At 47.4% G+C, this 19,167-nt stretch overlaps 1 protein-coding gene across 2 annotated transcripts in view; it reads left to right on the top strand.

Moving 5' to 3' along the window:
• The first annotated feature begins 312 nt into the window (after positions 1-312).
• Klhdc4 (kelch domain containing 4) overlaps positions 313-19,167 on the top strand; it is a 32,337-nt gene continuing 13,482 nt past the window's right edge. The window contains exons 1-5 of one of the 2 annotated variants that reach the window (XM_059263889.1): positions 313-477; positions 2,772-2,863; positions 5,808-5,886; positions 6,867-6,965; positions 11,551-11,687. In XM_059263889.1, the coding sequence (XP_059119872.1) occupies positions 379-477; positions 2,772-2,863; positions 5,808-5,886; positions 6,867-6,965; positions 11,551-11,687 (506 nt within the window). In that variant the 5' untranslated portion in view covers positions 313-378. Of the gene's footprint in view, positions 478-2,771; positions 2,864-5,807; positions 5,887-6,866; positions 6,966-11,550; positions 11,688-19,167 lie in introns of those variants that run through there. The other variant, XM_059263890.1, reaches the window with a different exon arrangement.

Below are 19,167 nucleotides of genomic sequence, written 5' to 3' on the forward strand. Positions count from 1 at the left end.
TGGCACATTTTACTAGTGTAGGGAATGGGGCTGCCTTAACTAGGGTCAGGAATCCCTTAAGTGCATGGAAATTTCTCTGGGAAATGAGAGCTCCAGAATTCCGCTTGCTCCCTGGGAATGAGAGCTCCAGAATTCCGTTTGCTCCTGTCTAGTTTAGAGTCACCCAACTAGCTAGTGTACTCGGGAGCAGCCACGTACTGAAGCGGCCCGAGACGCACCGGCTGGCGGACCCAAATACTCGTGGAGCCGGCTGCTCGACGGAACACCGGAGAAACGGACAGGAAGTGACCTTTATTTAGCGCGCGCTCATTTCCGGCTGGGCAGAACGCCGCTTGCTCTTCTTCCGTCGTCTCCAAGTGCCGCTTCAGAACCAGCACGATGGGCAAGAAAGGCAAGAAAGAGAAGAAGGGCCGCGGCGCGGAGAAGACGGCCGCCAAGATGGAGAAGAAGGTGTCCAAGCGCTCTCGGAAGGAGGAGGTGAGCGGGGCATGGAGGGACGGGCCGTGGAGGGAGGCGTGGCGTGGTCTGGGACTGCGGGCGGGAGACTGGGAGCCGGAGTTGGGCCCGGGTCTGTGGGTGGCTGGCCTGCGCCGATCCCAGCGCCCTCAGGCCTCCCCGTTTCTCCCGTGCCCCTCCGCAGCACCGGTACTCCTCGTTTACCTGGTCGCTCTCTCCCGCCTTTCTTTGAACATCAGATCTGTCCCGGACGCCATTCGGTTCTGCTTGCTTCCCCTTCTGGTAGAGATTAAGTGGGATTAAGCGGAGGAGAACCTGAAGTTGAGTGTCTCCTACTTTGTCCGGATGTGCGTTCTGGGAGTAAAGTCTTTTTTTTTGTGTGTGGTTTTTTGAGACAGGGTTTTTCTGTAGCTTTGGAGTCTGTCCTGGACTAGCTCTGTAGATCAGGCTGGCCTCGAATTTACAGAGATCCACCTGCCTCTGCCTCCCGAGTGCTGGGATTAAAGGCGTGCGCCACCACCGCCCGGCTGGGAGTAAAGTCTTAACTGTACTGCGCTTATTATTATTATTTTTTTTTAAAGGAGAGCAATTCCTTCAACAGTCTTAAGGAGTGAGCCGCTTTAGGATTTTTAATGTCTTTTTGAGACGGGTTTTTCTTTGTAGCCCTGGTTGTTCTGGAACTCACTCTGTAGAGCAGGCTACCCTCTGTAGAGCAGGCTACCCTCGAACTCATAGATCCTCCTGCCTCTGCCTCCCGAGTACTGGACTAAAGGCCTGTGGCACCACCGCTTGGAGGCACAAGTAGGATTAAGTAACCAAACAAGTCGTTGGAACTGTGGGGTATTCCATAACAGTCGGTGGTGGCCCCCACTATCATATTTCCCCACACACCTATTATCCCAGGAACTGCAGATGGATCAGCGCTGAACTTCGGGCTAAGTGTGGTGCTTGCACTTTGTCTTAGGTCTTTCTCCCATGGGGCAGCTGTGAGGACCAGGGTTTGCCAGGCCCAGGGTTTCCTGGGCTCCCATCCTCATAACTTGAGAAGAGGGCACCTCAGTGGAGAAAATACATCTATAAGATTGGCCTGTACAGGGCTGAAGAGGTGGCTCAGCCGTTAAGAGCATATGTTGCTCTTTCAGAGGATCCAGGGTTGATTCTGTGCACCCACATGGTAGCTCACAACTGTCTGGCCTTTGTGGGTACCATTTTCGAACATGGCGTACAGACAAACATTCAGACAAAACTCCCACACATATAAAATAATACATTTTTAAAAATTGGCTTATAGGCAAGTCTGGGGGCGGGGGTATTGTCTTGCTTAGTAATTGATGTAGGAGGGTCTAACCCACTCTCACTGTGGGCAGTTCCATACCTAGACAGGTGGTCCTGGGTTGTTAAGGAAGTAAGCTGAGCAAGCCATAGGAAAAAAAACAAAAACAAAATAAACAAGCCAGTAAGTAGCTTTCCTCCTTGGTGTCTGCTTCATTTCCTGCCCCCAGGTTCCTGCCTTGAGTTCTTGATCTGACTTCCTTTCATGATGGAATATAAGCTGTAAGATGCAATAAACTCTTCCCTCCCCAGGTTGCTTTTGATCACAGCACTAGAAAGCAAGCTAGGCCAACCTAGTAACTGCAGGGGAGTGGGCACTGGGGGTGTGTGGGAAGACAGTATGCTTGTGAACTGATACCTTACTGTCTAGGTCTACTGTCACAGCTGGGAAGTAGGGGCTAGTGAGTGGTAGACTACAGGTCACCACTGGGCCCTATCATTCAGGCATTGTTTCAAAGGACTTAAGGCCTGTTCTCCTAGAGCTCATATGTTATGGGGATGGGAGTGGGAGCTGAAAACTGGTAAGCAAGAGAAATCCCAGGCACGGCTATGTAGACAGCAAGGCAGGCTGTTGGCACAAACAGGTTGTCAGAGGCCATTGAAGGCAGTGTGGCCAGAGTGAGATCCCCTTCATAGAAAACCTTTGGTTGGTAGGAGGGAGGGTGTATGCATCTGCACCTACAGAAAAGCTGCCATTGATGACACAATGAATATTTTCTTTCTTTCTTTTTTTCTTTCTGAAGCTGAGGACCAAACCCAGGGCCTTGTGCCTGCTAGGCAAGCACTCTACCACTGAGTTAAATCCCCAACCCAACTCTGAATATTTTCTGAATGTGTCAAGTTCTGTGTGTTTTCAGATGCATATTAGGACTCAGGTGTGATTGGATCTCAGTCTAGTCAGACCAATGGAGAAAAAGCTGTCTATGCCTTTAATTCTAAGACAGGTTAGGCAGTCTCACATGTAGCTATGTTTGTATCTTTAGGAAGATCTGGAGGCCCTCATAGCCCATTTCCAGACCCTGGATGCCAAAAAGACCCAGGTCACAGAGACGCCATGTTCTCCACCCACCCCACGGTAAGTGAGCAAGCTTTGTTTCTCCTTTTTTGGCGGGGAAGCTAGGGGGTTTTGAGACAGGGTTTCCGTGTAACCCTGGCTATTCTGGAATGTTCTCTGTAGATCAGGCTGGCCTCAGAACTCAGAGATCTGCCAGCCTCTGTCCCCCCAATACATCGTGCTCTACAGAGGCATGAGGAGGTGGTCTCTCAGCATTCCCTTGCCACAGATTGTGACAAAGACATGGCCCCAGTGAGCTTCCCTTTGGTTCTCAAGTATTTTAAGAATGTGTCACGGATGTAGACCGAGGAGCACCACAGATTTTTGCTGTTCTTAATGCTTTTTTATTTACATATGCAAACAGAAACAGAAACTCTAAATTTGCCATTCTAAGTGAATTTATAACTTATGAGAAAGGTCCCAAGGCTTTTGTGGATTCATACACTTATAAAATGGGCTGAATGAACAACTTGGTCTCCATTGGATTTTTTCCTCCAGGTCCTAACATTGAATCCTTTTTAATTTGATTTATGGCCCTCTAATACTTGTCTGTGCTATTTAGCCGAAGCTCAGAATCCTCAGGAAAGGACCAGTGCCTTCATGGACTGTCATTTGGAGTAGGGAAAGTGTGTAATAAGCTCTGTTGTTCGTGTAGGGAAAGTGTGTAAGCCTCTCTGCCTCTAGCCCCATTTTGTTTGGTTGAAAAATGAGTGTTTCATTTTCCCAGACTGGGATTGAGTTTGTTCTGCCATAACTTGCTTGAGTGGAAGCCCAAGATGGGGCTCTTGGGGATATGATAATTAGGTACAGTGATGGCTCCAGAGCCTGAATCCCTCTGATGTCACACATGGGCTTTACCTCTCTCGGGTGTGGGAGGGAATCAGTGCTGAGCCCTGGAGTGAAGTGGTGGTGGTGAATTCTGCTGGGACTTCAGTTGGTGTGCTGTCTGGACCCCTCTGATTGTTGAAGCAAGCCTGACACCTTCACTCAGGAATCTACTCAGAGTGCAGATGATTCGTCTTCACTCTGAATGTGGATTATTATTTTTTGATGATGATTTGGAACTTTTCTAAAGCAACACTGACCCAGAGTTAGGTTTAATGTCAGGGTATAGTTTAAAATGCCTGCAGAGAATGCTTCCTGGTGGCCGGGAACAGGAGGTGGAAGTGAGCTGATGAGGTTACGTCTTCCTTGATGACCTAAATATTTTCTGACCTCCCACCTTTCAGTTGGGTTTTCAAACCATGTTACTCAGCCTTTCTTTCTCTGAACCAGAGCTCATGATTTTGGCCTCCTCTGATAGGCAGAACAAAACGATGTGAAGGAGCAAAACTGCTCACCTCATGAAGACCGGGAACAGGATGGAAGAGGCTTCAGGAAAGATGCACCTTTAGAAATCCACTCCAGTGACTTACTCCTCCAGCAGTGACTAATGTGTTGACCTCTTCCTGATCCATTCACCTCTCAGTTTTTATTGCTACCTGCTGGGGAGCAAGCCTTTAGCCTCTGAGCCTTTTGGAAATTTTATATCCAAACCATAACAAGAATGTATAATGTACAGGCCCGGGTGTGGCTTAATAGCAGAGGACCTAGCACTGGGTTGTGTAAGATTTGGAGTGACAGGAGTTTGGGACACTGTTCTTTATATTATTATGTAGCTTATTCTTTGACCATGTCATGTGAATTCGATTCTGATTATGCCCTCCACATCCCCATTCTTATACATGTGACGTAAGTGTGTCACCTCAACCCTTTTCACTTGAGTTCAGCGGGATTGCTTATGTTCACATTGCTGTGCTGTGCAGTTTCCTACACTGTCCAGCTTTAAAATGCTAAGAGACAGCTTGCTCCTGTCACTGTGGGCCTGCCTATCTAGAGATTTCTCAGACAGAGAGCAGTGTGGCATTTGTGTTTGGGGACAGACTTCTTTCACTCATTGTGTCTCAGAGGCTCATCCACAGCATAGTGTGCTTCAGAACCCCATTCCTTCCTAGGACTGCCTAGGCCACATATCGTTCTGTGTCACACTTGGCTGGTCTACACATCTGTAGCATCTTGGGCTGTTCTGCACTTGGTGCTTGTGAACAGCGCTATGATGAGTCCAGCCTGCACTGGCACTTCAGATCCATGTCAGTTCTGGGCCTTGCTTTTGAGGGACTGTCAGCTGCCTCTGAGCAGTTGCGTTTCCAATGCTGGTTTCTTCACTGAAGAATTTCTCAACCTGAGAAATGTTCTGTGCACAGTAAATCCCCAAGAGAGGGTTCCGAGTCCCCAGACACAACTTGACCTTACTACCCATTTTTCTTCTGAGAAGCATCTTCTAGAGTGAGTGTTATGGTCCACACTGGGACACATCACTGTGCAAGATCTGAGAACTGGGCTTCTGCAGGGTTGTTCCCATGGCCACCGCATCTGCTCTAGCTTTCTGCTTCCATAGTCAGATGTACACATTCTCCACAGCTGTTCTGTTCCTGTGTAAGTAGGGAGTGTTGATGGTTTCTATCGATGGTGTTGGGCCTCATACTGAAAAACTTCAGTAGCGAACTTGGATCTTTTGTTATTTATTTGTATGTGAGTATGTGCATACACATCTGTCACTGTGCACATATAGAGGTGATAGGACAGCTTGTGAGAGTTAGTTCTCCCCTGTCATGTGAGTATGTAGGTTACCAGGGATGAAGCTCAGGTCATCCGGTTTAGCCACAAGAGCCTCTACTGAACCATCTTACTAACCTTGGACTTGGTAGAATTTTGATTGTGATTTAATTATGTGTGTACATACATTCATACACACACACACACACACACACACACACACACACACACACACACACATGCTCAGACTGGAGGTAGCAGGGTGATTTTTGGTCCTATTCTCTAAGGGGTTAAGGAAGGGAAGGGGAATCTGTGCTTAGCATAGTGTCATGTTCTCTGATGTTGTTCCTCTGTGGCTTGTGTCTTGCAGGTTAAATGCCTCCCTGTCTGCTCACCCTGAGAAAGATGAATTAATCCTTTTCGGAGGTGAATATTTCAATGGCCAAAAAGTAAAGTATATATGTTTTTCTTTTCCTCCCAACTTTTTCAGGACTCATTTGAAGTCAATTTAAATTGGTGATAGAAGCAGGCCTCTGTCCTGTGACTTCCCTCTTGTACTTCCCACACTCTCAGTGTCAGGCCTGATGTGGGTAGTGCTTGGTCAGCCACCAGGATCCCTCAGGGACTGGCAGTGGGGGCTTGAGTGCTGCAGGGGTCCTGGTGTCTTCTAGTCAGCAGAGCCTAGCTCCACTGGGCCATACGTGTGCACAGAGTGAGTGCTCTTGAATAGAGAAAGTGCCGGTGAACTGAGGGGCCAGAAAACCCTGAGGTTTGGAGTGTGGAAGGAAAGCAGTTGAAAGCGTGGACTCCTCCAGTAGCCTGTGACAAGCTCCAAGAGTCACTTCACTTGTCCAGCTCGCTCTCTGTGTTCTCATGCACTTAAAAACTGGTTTAAATTCAGAGAGTGATGAGTCTTGCTGTGCAGCGGAGGCTCTTGGGACCTGAGGAGTCAATGGGCGTGATGACATTGGTTCCTGACTTAAGGGTCTTGTGTGTGAGCTTTAAGTCTAGAGTGGTGAAAGACAGTGATGCTGCAGCCACTGTCGTCAGGTCAGCAGGGCTCTGTGATGTGGCAGTGCTTTTTAAATGACAGGTGATGTGGTAGATGACCGCCAGCCGTTCTGAGGCTAGTGTTCCAAACCCGTGTTAAGATGGGCTGGGCTGAGAGGACTGCGAGGGGGAGGTCTGATGGGTTAGGCATACAGTGCATCTTCCATTTAGTATTTTTGCCTGTTCATAAATGCATTGAGACTCAAGCCTGAGGCGAGTCGGGAGCATCTGTCATGTCCTCCCAGACAGTTTTGGGGCTTACCCATGGCCTGTCTGCACTGGGGTGACTAGTGTACAAGCTTCCTGGAGCATGCTCACTGTTGTTGTCATTGCTGTGTGCATGTCATTGTGGTATGGCTGATCCACTTCCTTCCTGCAGACCTTCATGTATAATGACCTCTACATCTACAGTATCAGAAAGGACACCTGGACGAAAGTTGACATCCCTGGCCCACCTCCACGGCGCTGTGCTCATCAGGTAATGCCGGAACTGACTGTCCCAGAGTCATCTACAGATGACAGGCCACCTCCTGCTTCCCTCCTGCTACATCTGTCTGGGTCTTTGAGACAGGGTCTCACACTGTGGCTTAGGTTTGTTTTGGACTCAGAGCATCCTCCTGCCTTCAGCCTCCTGCATGCTGGAATGAGAGGCTGGAGCCGCCAGCCTGGGCTCTGCCGTCTTGGCTGGACACTTTACTGAGTTCCGCTGCACTGGTCTCTTCATCTGTGAGAAGGGAATGAGCCTCTGCTCCGAGGGATGTGATGATGGAATGTTAAAAAAGGAAAGAAGGATGCATCTGGTTTGAAGTGTTGAGGAATGCTTTCTTGAATTACCTCTCGGCTAGCAGCGTTAAGTCCCAAGTGAAGAACTGATGCATTGGGTTCCTATGTTATTTTATTTATTTATTTTTTCAAATGTGGAATTCATAGATTTTTTTTCCTATTTGTATATGTATTTAAAAAATTTTTTAATTTATATTCATGTGCATTGGTGGGTTTTTGTTTGTTTGTTTGTTTTTTTGGTTTTTCGAGACAGGGTTTCTCCGTGTAGTTTTAGTGCTGTCCTGGATCTCGCTCTGTAGACCAGGCTGGCCTCGAACTCACAGAGATCCTTCTGGCTCTGCCTCCTGAGTGCTGGGATTAAAGGCGTGCGCCACCAGCACCCAGCTTTGTGCATCGGTGTTTTGCCTGCATGTATGTCTGTGTGAGGGTGTCAGATACCCTGAAACTAGAGTTACAGATAGTTGTGAGCTTCCATGTGGGTGCTGGGAATTGAACCTGGGTCCTCTGGAAGAGAAGCCAGTGCTCTTAACTGTCAAGCCATCTCTAGTCCTGTATATGTATTTTTTTTTTTTAAAGATTTATTTATTTATTATGTATGCAGCATGTATGACTGCAGTCCAGAAGAGGGCACCAGATCTCATTACAGATGGTTGTGAGCCACCATGTGGTTGCTGGGAATTGAACTCAGGACCTCTGGAAGAGCAGTCAGTGCTCTTAACCTCTGAGCCATCTCTCCAGCCCCCCTGTATATGTATTTTTTTAACTTAAAATTTTTTTACATTATTTTGTGTGTGTGTGTGTGTGTGTGTGTGTGTGTGTGTGTGTGTATTTACCATGGCACACATTTGGAGGTCTGAGGACAGCTTTTGGGGAATCAGTTCTCCTTTCAGCACGTGGTTTCCTGAGATTGAACTCAGGTCACCAGGTTTGGTGGCAAGCACCTTTACCTGCTGAGCCATCTGACTGAACACTCCTTTTTCTTTTCAATACCTTTAGTAGTTGATGGTTTCTTTGTTCTACTCTTTCTTGCTCCTTTGGTGGAGGCCTACCTCCTCTTATTTCTTCTTACTAGAAGCATGTAAAGCTGCAAATCCCCCCCCCCCCCAATGTGGCTACAGCTCTGTCCTGCATACACTTGGTGCTTTGTGTTTTTATGTGGTTGAGTGAATCTAGATCATTCTGATGTATTTGGATATGTTATTTGATCTGTGGGTTACAGAATTTAGCAGTTACTTAATCTACAAATATGTTGGAATTTTTTTCAGATAGCCTTTTGTTGTTAAGAGTCTCATTCTATTGCAAGGAAACCTTCATGATTCATCCTGTTCGAGGGTTATCTTGTGGCCCCATGTGGTCTCTTGATAAAAAGACTGTGTGTCCTTCAGCTGTATTGCCTGACTAGCATTCGGGTCTTCCATGAACTCACTGATGGATCCCTGATGACCTGTGTTCTGGAGTTCACTGCCTGTGCTTAGTATAGCCACCTCCCTTCTTAGAACTTAGGTTTATATGATGGATCCTAACACTCTGCCTTCCCTCTTTAGTGGCTTTTTAAGGTACTTTCTTAAGAACTGTGCTGTGGGGCTGGAGAGATGGCTCTGTGGTTAAGATAACTAGCTGTTCTTCCAGAGGACATGGGTTTGGTTCCCAGCACCCACATGTGGCTCACATTCCTGAAAGTGTTCTGACTTGAGGACTTTGACATGGTGCCCACAATGGAGGGATGCTTAAAGGACACACTGTGGTTTCCAAAGAAATGTGTCTGTTCCCACTCCCCAGAGGCCACTTCCAGTTACTGACTATAAAACCAGCCAAGTGCATGTATCTGGAATGGGTTTTATAGGAGGTGATAAGGAACCTTGAAGGCTGTCTGCCACTCTGTGTGTTCTGTTTGTGGCTGAGGGAGGCAGACCTGGGCCTGGCAGTTCTTTGCTGCATATGTGGGCCTTGGTCTTGGTTCTGGTCTTGGCAAGAGTCCCATGGCCTGCCCTGCTTAGCTTGCTTCTCAGATCACAGGCCTGAGAAAAGAGCCTGGGGCTAAGTAACTGGACAGGGTCTTACTGTGTAGCTTTGGCTCTTGAACTCACAAAGATTAGCCTGCCTCTTCTTCCCAAGTGCTGGGATTAAAGGTGTGCAGCACTGCCTGGCAATAGGTGGGTCCATTCTTTGCACAGATGTTAACAACATCTCAGGGGCTGTACACCGAGTCTCCAGGGGAGCCCATCCCATGATCTTGGCACTGTGGCTCATGCTTCATCCTTTTGGTTGCCAAGCTCTGATGAACAATGGTGGAAGCTTCAGCTTTGATACTTTGGGGCTGAGGTGCTGGTGTGGCATTGCTCTGCTCTCTGTGGGTCCTTGGTCTAGACTGGTTGGGACAGTAAAGTTCCTGCAGAGGGAACCTTCAGGCCCTACCTTCACACTTTTGTCAGCCTTTTCTAGTTTTGTTGTGTATTTGTGCTGCTGTAGATAACACAGTGCCGTGGTAGAATAGTTTATTCTTCACAGGTTGGGAGACAGGCAGCATCTTAGTGCTGTATAGGGTGTGGTAGGCAGGTGTGCACAGCTGCCATCCCAGCATTCAGGAGATGGAGGTAGGAAAATCAGAAGCTCATGGCCATCCTTGGATACATAATGAGTTTGAGACTAGCCTGGGCTACGTGAGGCTTTGTTTTTATTTTAAAGAAGTAAGTTTTGGGCTGGGCGGTGGTGGGGCATGCCTTTAATCCCAGCACTTAGGAGGCAGAGGCTGGCGGATCTCTGTGAGTTTGAGGCCAGCCTGGGCTACAGAGCGAGTTCTAGGATAGCCGGGGCTGTTACACAGACAGAGGGGAAAAAAAGTGAGTTTTGCAGAGAATGTTTGGTTTTTCGAGACAGGGTTTCTTTGTAGCTTTGGAGCCTGTCCTGGACTAGCTCTGTAGACCAGGCTGGCCTCGAACTCACAGAGGTCCACTTGCCTCTGTCTCCTGAGTGCTGGGATTACAGGCATGTGCCACCACCTCCTGGCAACCTCTAGATCTTTAGAAATAAATATTAACGTTCCACAAATACCTCACGTCATGTGCATGCTTTTTTGTGAAGCACTTTTAGATGTGTTGTAGAGCCTAGGAATGGGTTAAGTGGACTGAAGCAGACTGGGAAAATGGCTCTGAGGGTAAGAATGCACTCTTGATGCACATGAAGCCCTAAGTTAGGACTCCAGCATCCATGTAAAAATATGGGCTTGGTTCACATGCACCTGTGACCCAATGTTGTCAGTGGCAGAGATGATGGATCACTGGAGCTTGCTATGCAAGCCCAACTCCAGGTTCAGTGAAAGACCCTGTCTTAAGGAGAATAAGGTAGAGAGTGATAGACAGGACACTCAGCATCCTCCTCCTACCTCTGCACCCGCACACAGGCAAGTGCAAACCCCATGTGTTTATACCTCATACACTTATACACCTGTGCACACACCTTACATATACCCTTGTGCACATACCTCACACAGTTGCATATGACTTGCATACATGTCCACATACCTCGAACTCACACATATGCATATACCTTACACACATACACATGTACATGTAAACACACCTCACATCCACACATGTGCATATACCTTACACACACATACCTATGTGCATACAATCTCAATACACTCGTACACATGTATGTACACATGTAAACGTGCATATATCTCATATACTCATACACATGTGCATACACCTCACATAGGTGTATATGCCTCACATACATGTCCACATACCTTACATCCACACATGTGCATTAGCCTCACATATATACACGCATACACCTTATACCCTGTGAATATATATCACACAAGTGCATATGCCGTATATACACTTAAATGTGCATAGGACTCACACACATGTTTATACCTCACACTTTCACACATGCATATACCTCATGTACACATAACTAATAATAAAGACAACACTGAAGTGCTTCCTTGTGGTTATTTAATAAACAGAAATGGTATTTGCTGATTGAGAACCTATGTGAAGTTATAGTAACTGCTCATTTAATAGGACAGTACGTTGTCTGAATGTGAGTAGCTGTCTGTCTTGTAGTATAGGGAAACATGGATGTGTTAGGTCTTTGAGTATAATTAATATGCTTAGGGAAGTTTGTTCTAGAAGCTTCCTCTGGAAGGCAGGAGACAGTGGCTAAGGGTGTCCCTGAGATCTGGGTGAATGGTGCTGATGCTGCTTATCATGCTGGGGCTGGCTTTGCTGTCTTGTGGCTCACCTAATCTGTTTGCTTTCTTTTAACAGGCTGTGGTGGTGCCCCAGGGTGGTGGGCAGCTGTGGATCTTTGGTGGGGAGTTTGCATCTCCAGATGGCGAGCAGTTCTACCATTACAAGGACCTCTGGGTCCTGCACTTGGCCACCAAGACCTGGGAACAGATTCGGTAAGATTGTGGATGGGAACCTGAGCTCTGGCCTCAGCTTGTGTGCCTGATTGGGTTTAAATTATGAGTGGGGCAAGGAGGGTGCAGGGTGCTTTCCTGTGTGGTGGGGGCGAGGGCTTTGGTGGAGGCAATCTTTGGGGTGGTGTGCAGCAAGCAGTGTGTCGGCCTGAGTCACCCCTCTCCATGCAGCTCTTCCGGTGTAGGTTAAGCCCGCTGCAGGTCAAGCTGATCCTGATGGAGATCTGTCATGAGAAGACCAAGAGATGGCCCTGTGTCAGACAGATGTAGAAATGGCAGAGCTGCTCAGAGGAGGGAGGAACCTTCATGGTTCTCAGGAAGCCAGACATGCAGTACTGGTGCTTGATTCTCTCTTCTGGGAGCCTCTGCTGTATCTCTGTCTTACTGTATTGGAATGAGAATTGCTGCAGAGAGGAGCCTGGCAGAAGGGCCAGTTGCCAGCATAGAAGTTTCATCTTCTTTGGGTGCTGCCAAGCACTGTTGCCAGGGATGTGCATACCACAGTATAATGGTACTGTCCTCTCTTCTAATAAAGCAGTACACCAATATTAGGCAGGGAGCAAAGTCTCCTGGTCCCAGGACTCCCACTGGAAGAGGTGTGGCTGTCACTGGAGAGAATGTTGAGGGGCCTTTAATTCTTGATCCTCTTGCCTCCACCTCCTGAGTGCTGGCATTATAGTCACACCCACCACGCATGGCTTAGTTGCCATTCTTAACCCTTCAGTTTCACTTGCAGACTCATGGCAGGTAGAAAGGTGATTATTTATGTGTTTTACTGCTTTCTTTTGTCTTTTTTGTCCAAATCACTGTTGGAGGAGCCTTTGCCAACAGTTTCAGACTAAGCATGGCCTCTGGCATTATCATGGGAGAGTGTGCTGATAGAAACCCAGCAGATGTGCTTTGAGATACTTGCCTCGTAGCCAGGTGTAATGGATGTTTCACAAGTCATTCTTGGTCCCTTTAGGAAGCCCAAAGTCCTATGTGAAATGTGCATTGTTACTATGGGCACAGCCAAGTCCAGGACCCCATAGCCTTTGACCCATGGAAGAATGGTAAAGTTCCACCCCCACGCCTCTGAGGTGAGGCTCAGAGAGGGATAGTAATTCCTTCCTTTGATCTATGTGTGGATGTTAATAATGTGTGGAGAAAATGTCCACCAAAGCTTTCTTCCTCCAGATAGTCACAAGATTGTTGCTACTGAGATTAGCTAAAACAATCTCCTTGATCCAGCTGTATACCACAAACCCCGCCTCCTTGCTTATCTGTATGTAATAACCCTACCTGCGTGTTCAGCTGTATGCAATAGCCCCGTCTCCCTGTTCAGCTCTGTATAATAAGCACTCTGAGCTTCCAGAGTGCTGCGGTTTCCCCATCAGAGACCCCAGCCCACCTAGTCCCAGCCTTTTTGTGTGTGTCTATGTCTGTCTTTTCTTCATTCCTCGCCTCCCCAGTCAGATCCATTCCAGGAGCTGAGCTAGTTCAGGTGTGGAGGTCAGGAGTGAGCACTGCACAGCCATACTCTGCTTTGTGCGTGCCTAGTAGTTGCTTTCTGTCTCAAATCAGCGTCACTGGTCAGGGTCTGTGATGTTCACACTCCTTGTGTTGATTTGAGCCTGACCTGTGTTTAAGGCCCCTGATGAAATGCAAAAGAACAGTGTGTCTGAGAACCTTGATGGACATGCCCATGCCTCCACTCAGGTGCCAGGTCCCAGCTCCTGAGAGGCCTGATACCCTTTTGGTTTGGGGTGTTATAGGGCTTTTCTTCCCCATCCCCTCTTTTTTTTTCCCCCCCCAGAAGTATGTCACTGACGCTCTGGCTGGACTGGAACTCTCTTTGTAGACCAGACTGGCCTTAAACTCACTGCCTCTGCCCCTGCTTCACAAGCACCAGGATTAAAATCATGGGTCACCAGGCCTGGCTTTGGGGCTTTCCCATTTTCCTGGCTGCCCCCTGACCTCATGACTGACAGACACCACAGCTGTGACAGTATTACTGAGTGAACAGTTGCCTTGTCTGACTTGATAGAAAGATCTGGAAGCCAGCCTCAGTGTAGGGTCCATGTTTCTGATTCTGGCCTTGGTGGTGCTTGGAATGAGCCTTCTAGAACTGTAGAGGTTTGTCCAACAGGAGTGGATGGCACCCAGTCTAGGATGGCAGTTGGATCTGAAGTATGTTAGGAAGCAGCCAGCAGTTCAGGGAGGGCAAAGTTCTGTGCTTCCCACCAGACACCGGTCAGTTCGGATGGAATCTTCCGTTTGGATATGAGATGGATCTGAGATTAGCTTCTGCTCTGGGTGGACGGTGTGTTTAATATGTTGGGTTTGGGCGCGCGCGTGTGTGTGTGTATGTGTGTGTATTGTATTTGTGTGTATGTGTGTTGTATTTGTGTGTGTGTGTTGTAATTGTGTGTGTGTGTTGTATTTGTGTGTGTGTGTGTGTGTGTGTGTGTGTGTGTCTCTGTCTAGATGAATGGAGAGAGATTGAGGAAGATGCTGTCATTGATCTATGTGTGCACACAAAGGCTCAAGAGTGCACATGTGTAACACCACACACACACACACAGTGTATGATTGTTTCTTAGCACGTTCAGTTGTGCAGGCAATACTGCTGTCTCAGTCTAAAGGATTTGTAGCCCCCTAAAAAGAAACCACTCTATTCCTCAGCCACCCAGTCCCCACTTTGTCTTTGAGCTTGCCTTTTCTGGCTGTAAATGGAATCTTGAAATACTGTGGCCTTCAGTGTCTGGCTGTGTTACTCAGCGTGAGACTTTCTAGTTCACCATGTTGGAGTGTGCCAGTGTTTTATTCCATAGACCACTGATCCATTCATCTGTTGAGGGGCACTCAGGTTATTTCTACATTTTCATACGCATTAATGCCTTCAGTAGATAAGAAAAATTGGTTAGAAGTGTAAAAGTATGTGTGGCCTATGTGTGCGATTTGTCTCTCCTGACAGAGGAGGGAGTCCGTATTCAGTCTGTACCCAGCCCACTTGTTATCTAGAGAGGAAGTGTGCTTGGGCCTGTGTGGAGGAGGAGCTGGCTAAAACCATGCGCTTCAGTGATGATGGCAAGTCTCAGAGTCCTGGTGTTGCATGACTTTTCCTGAGAAGTTTCTTTCTTTCACCCTAGATAGTGGGCAACAACAGGCTGGATATTCTAAGTCTAGCTTGGCTAACTGGCGCACTTACTGGTGTTACTTCAGGAGTACTGTACCAGTTATACCTCCAAGGAGTTGTTCTTTGTACAGCTTGGGTCTGAAGACCCTGTTCCCAGGAATGGAAGCCATTTGACCCTTTGCATTGTGGCCAGGTGTGCTGGGTGTCTGAAGACCTACCTCTTGGCTCTGTAGTGTTGTAAGATTTTCTGAAGAGTGGTACTTGAGAACCTGATCCAGAGAAGTCAGGTGTGAACCCATGCTGTGCCAGTGAGTACTGGGAAGGAGCAAGGGCCATGTGGGTAAAGTGTAACTGATTTGTAGGAAAGCTAAGAGGGTGATCTCCTGTGTTAGAGGTTGGCTTCTGACCTGACTGTGGTTTCCTTGGGGCTGATAGCTAAGTATGGTAAGGTGTCTGTCTGCATGGGTGTCTGAAGGCTCTGAAAGAGAGGACATGCTTCACATAGCTCCATTTAGGCCATGCTCTGACCACACCATGGGAGTAGGGACTGTTTCTGTTCTGTGATGGGCCCTGTGACCTTGAACTCAGAATTGCTGTAGAATTCAGTCCTTTGCTAAGCTTGGCATGGCCTTGGACAGTGGGTACTATACGGTGTTGTAAGTATAAACATGAACATAACTCAGAACACTAGTGTTGAGTGCTTGGCTGTTCATTCTCTAAGCCTGCACTGATGTCTGATGCTTGGACATTCTCTATGAATATCTCATAGTGGCCGGGTGGTGGAGTTGGTGATGCCGCCTGGCAGCATGCCCTATGGGAATGCCATTCTGCGCAGAGCCCAGAAGAGCTAAGAGCCTGCGCCCACACCATTGCGTGTGTGTCTTTGTGCTATACATAGGCTTCTGGATGAGTGGGGCAGGCTAATTTTTTTTAAAAACTCCATATTTAGGATTGACAGCAATTGAAAAGCCTATTGGAGATTCGAATATAAATGGGCTTTTTGGGAGGGTGGCTTGATTTTTCTAGAGGGGAACGTGGAACCTTTTTATAGCCCCTTCCCTCTATTTTTAGTTACAGAACAGTGGTACTTCACTGCTGCTACCACAAGTGAGTTGTGTCCTGAGCAACTGACTCAGCCAGAGGATGACCTGGTGGGGTTCCTGTTCAGGAAGCTGTTGGGAGCCTGGCCTAAGCCTCCAAGGTTCCGGGTCATAGATGGCCAGCTTGCCAGTGTCCTTGACTTCTGTCACTGGGTGTCTCTTCAGTGTCCATGCTGTAGTAATTAGGTGTGTGAGTGTGCTGCTTCAGTTGGGCCGGGAGCACCTTCTCTGAACTCCTCACATAGCAGTGTGCCCGGAACTCTGAGTGGGAGCTGACCTCTGGCCAGAGCAGTCGGTTCCTTTCTTGTCTTATGCCTGTGCAGAACATGGCTGTGCTGTCTGCTCACCCTGGATTGTGGCCTGCTTCCCAAGAAGGCCTTTTCCCATGTGCACAGTCAAGGCCCCCTCTGCAGTATGGTCCAGATAGTCCTCTTGGCTTCAGAAAGCCTGCATGTTGTGTGATGGTGTGCCTAGACTGGCTCTTTTGATCCTGGATACTGATCAGGATTTACTGTTTTTAATCATGAATTTTGACACTAGAACATGCTTACTCGATTACAAATAATACAAAGTTAGGAGAAGGCAAATAAATTGGTTGACGAATTGTGTATCCCCCCAATCTAATAAGATTTTCTGTGTAGGATTATAAAGAAGGGTGAAGGAAACTTGACTCCAAAGCTGCCCTTCCTGAGAGTAGAAGGTGCATTGGTTATGAGACTACCCCAAGGGGGCCTGAAGGTTGAGTGACTAGAATATGGTGTCTAGGAGAAAGTATTGATCACCATTTGAGAATCTTTTTTTTTTTTTTTGGTTTTTTGGTTTTTTGGTTTTTTGAGACAGGGTTTCTCTGTAGTTTTGGTGCCTGTCCTGGAACTCACTTTGTAGACCAGGCTGGCCTCGAACTCACAGAGATCCGCCTGGCTCTGCCTCCCAAGTGCTGGGATTAAAGGCGTGCGGCACCACTGTTCTTGATTGAGCTAGGGAAGACCCCAGCAGGCACTCTTGTGGTATGCTTCAAATGCTGCATCTAAATGCTCGTGAAATGAAAATGAAAGGGTGGCCTTTCATTGTTGAGGTTCTGTGTGGATGCATTTGTTAGGAATCTTGCTATTTATGGGATTTTGTTTTTTAAGTTTTATTTCATTTGCTGTGTGTGTGTGTGGGGTGGGGGAGTTGGAGGGGGGAGGTGGATTCAGATACCTGTGGAAAAGCCAGAAGAGGGTGCTGGATCCTCAGGTGCTGGAGTTACAGATAGTTGTGAGCCACCCAGTGTGGGTACTAGAAGCTGAACTCTGATCTTCTAGAAGAGCAACAAGTGCTTTTAACTTCCGAGCCATCTCTCCACTGAGCCAGCCCCCACTTGGTGGGGTTTTTACATAAACCGCCCATATGTAACCACTCATGGCAATTTGACTTTCCTGCATTCCACTTGGGAGCAGTGGGAAGGCCTGGGGCGAATCCTGCACTGAGGGGTTGAGGCTCTGATTCCTAAGTAGGAGGGTCTTGAAGAGCAGGCTGCGGTGAATCTTACTAGCCGTGCCCTCCTTTGGCAGCCAGCCAGCGGCTTTTCTGCAGTGACAGGTGCTCCTTCCTGCCTCCCTCCTTCCCCACGCTCCTCTCTGACTTCCCTCTTTCTACTTACCAGAGTGATGTGTGTTCACTGGGGAAAGACAGACGATAATAAAACTGCTCAGAATCCTGGATTAGAATCTTATGTAATGTGTTTTGTAACCTGCCAGTGTCTTCCATTCTTACGAACATTTTTCTGTGACATGAAATATCATAATCTGATTCTTTAAAAACAAACGAACAACTTTGTCTGATAGAATAAAGTGAAATTTCCACTAGCTTGCAATTGGGGAAGTTTGTATTTTTGCTCCTATTATTTGTCTGGTGTGTATGTGGGGGGTAATATGTGTGTGGAGGCCAGAGGTCAATATTTGGTGTCTTGTTTACCCTCTTGACTATACTTTTTGAGACAGTCTCTCACTGAACCTGGAGCTCACCAGTTGTCGAGGGGCCTGGTCAGCCAGCCCCAGAATCTACCTGTCTCCATCCCAGCATTTGGATTACAAGTACACACCACCATGCTGAACTTTTTGGCTTTTTGTTTTTTAGTTAAAAAAACAAGCCGGGTGTGGCGGTGCATGCCTTTAATCCCAGCACTTGGGAGGCAGAGGCAGGTGGATCTCTGTGAGTTCGAGGCCAGCCTGGTCTACAGAGTGAGTTCCAGGACAGGCACCAAAACTACACAGAGAAACCCTATCTCAAAAAACAAAACAAAAACCCCCTGATTTCTGGGGATCACATATAGCTCCTTGTGCCTGTGTGACAGCCACTTCATAGACTGAGTAGACTGAGACCTCTCTCTAGCTCCCTATGCCTATATTATTAAGGTTTCAAATTTCTTTCTTTCTTTTTTTTTTTTGGCAAGGGGTGTAACTCAAAGTTTTCCTGTGCCCACCTGGCTCCTGCATCCTCACTGTCCCGCAGCTGCTCAGCCCCAGATGAACACACAGAGGCTTATATTATGAACTGTAATGGCCTGTTGGCTCAGGCTTCTCATAGCTAGATTTTACATCTTAAATTAACCCATTTCCGTAAATCTGTACTTTGCCATGTGGCTTGTATCTTTACATCTTGCTTCTCATGGCTGTGGCTGGGAGCGTCCTCTCTGTTCTGCCTTTCTCCTTCCTCTTCTCTAGTTAGAATGTCCTGCCTAACCCTATTCATTGGCCAAACAGCTTTATTTATCAACCAATCAGAGCAACATTGTAGCTGGAGAGAAAAGTAGCTGGAGAGTTTCTCTCCAGCTCCCGCCAAGCCCCAGCAGTCCGACAGCCCACTTATAAAATAAACACACAGACTCTTATATTATTTAAACTGTTTGGCCTAATGGCTCAGGCTTCTAGCTGTGTAGTTCTTACATCTTAAATTAACCCATTTCTATAAATCTATACCATGTCACATGGCTCGTGGCTTACCAGTATCTTACATGTTGGTACTCATGGCGGTGGCGTGCAGCGTCTCCCTGACTCAGCCTTCCTGTTCCCAGAATTCTCTTCTCTGCTTATTCCACCTATACTTTCTGCCTGGCTACTGGCCAATCAGTATTTTATTTATACAGAGACATATCCACAGCACAACATATTTTCACAGCATACAAAAAGACATTCCCCCATCAGAGGGGGTTTGAGACGGGGTCTGTATGTAGCCCTGGCTGTCCTGGAATCACTGTAGACCA

The sequence above is a fragment of the Peromyscus eremicus genome, chromosome 5 (genome assembly GCF_949786415.1).
Source record: "Peromyscus eremicus chromosome 5, PerEre_H2_v1, whole genome shotgun sequence".
Classification (NCBI taxonomy): Eukaryota; Metazoa; Chordata; class Mammalia; order Rodentia; family Cricetidae; genus Peromyscus; species Peromyscus eremicus.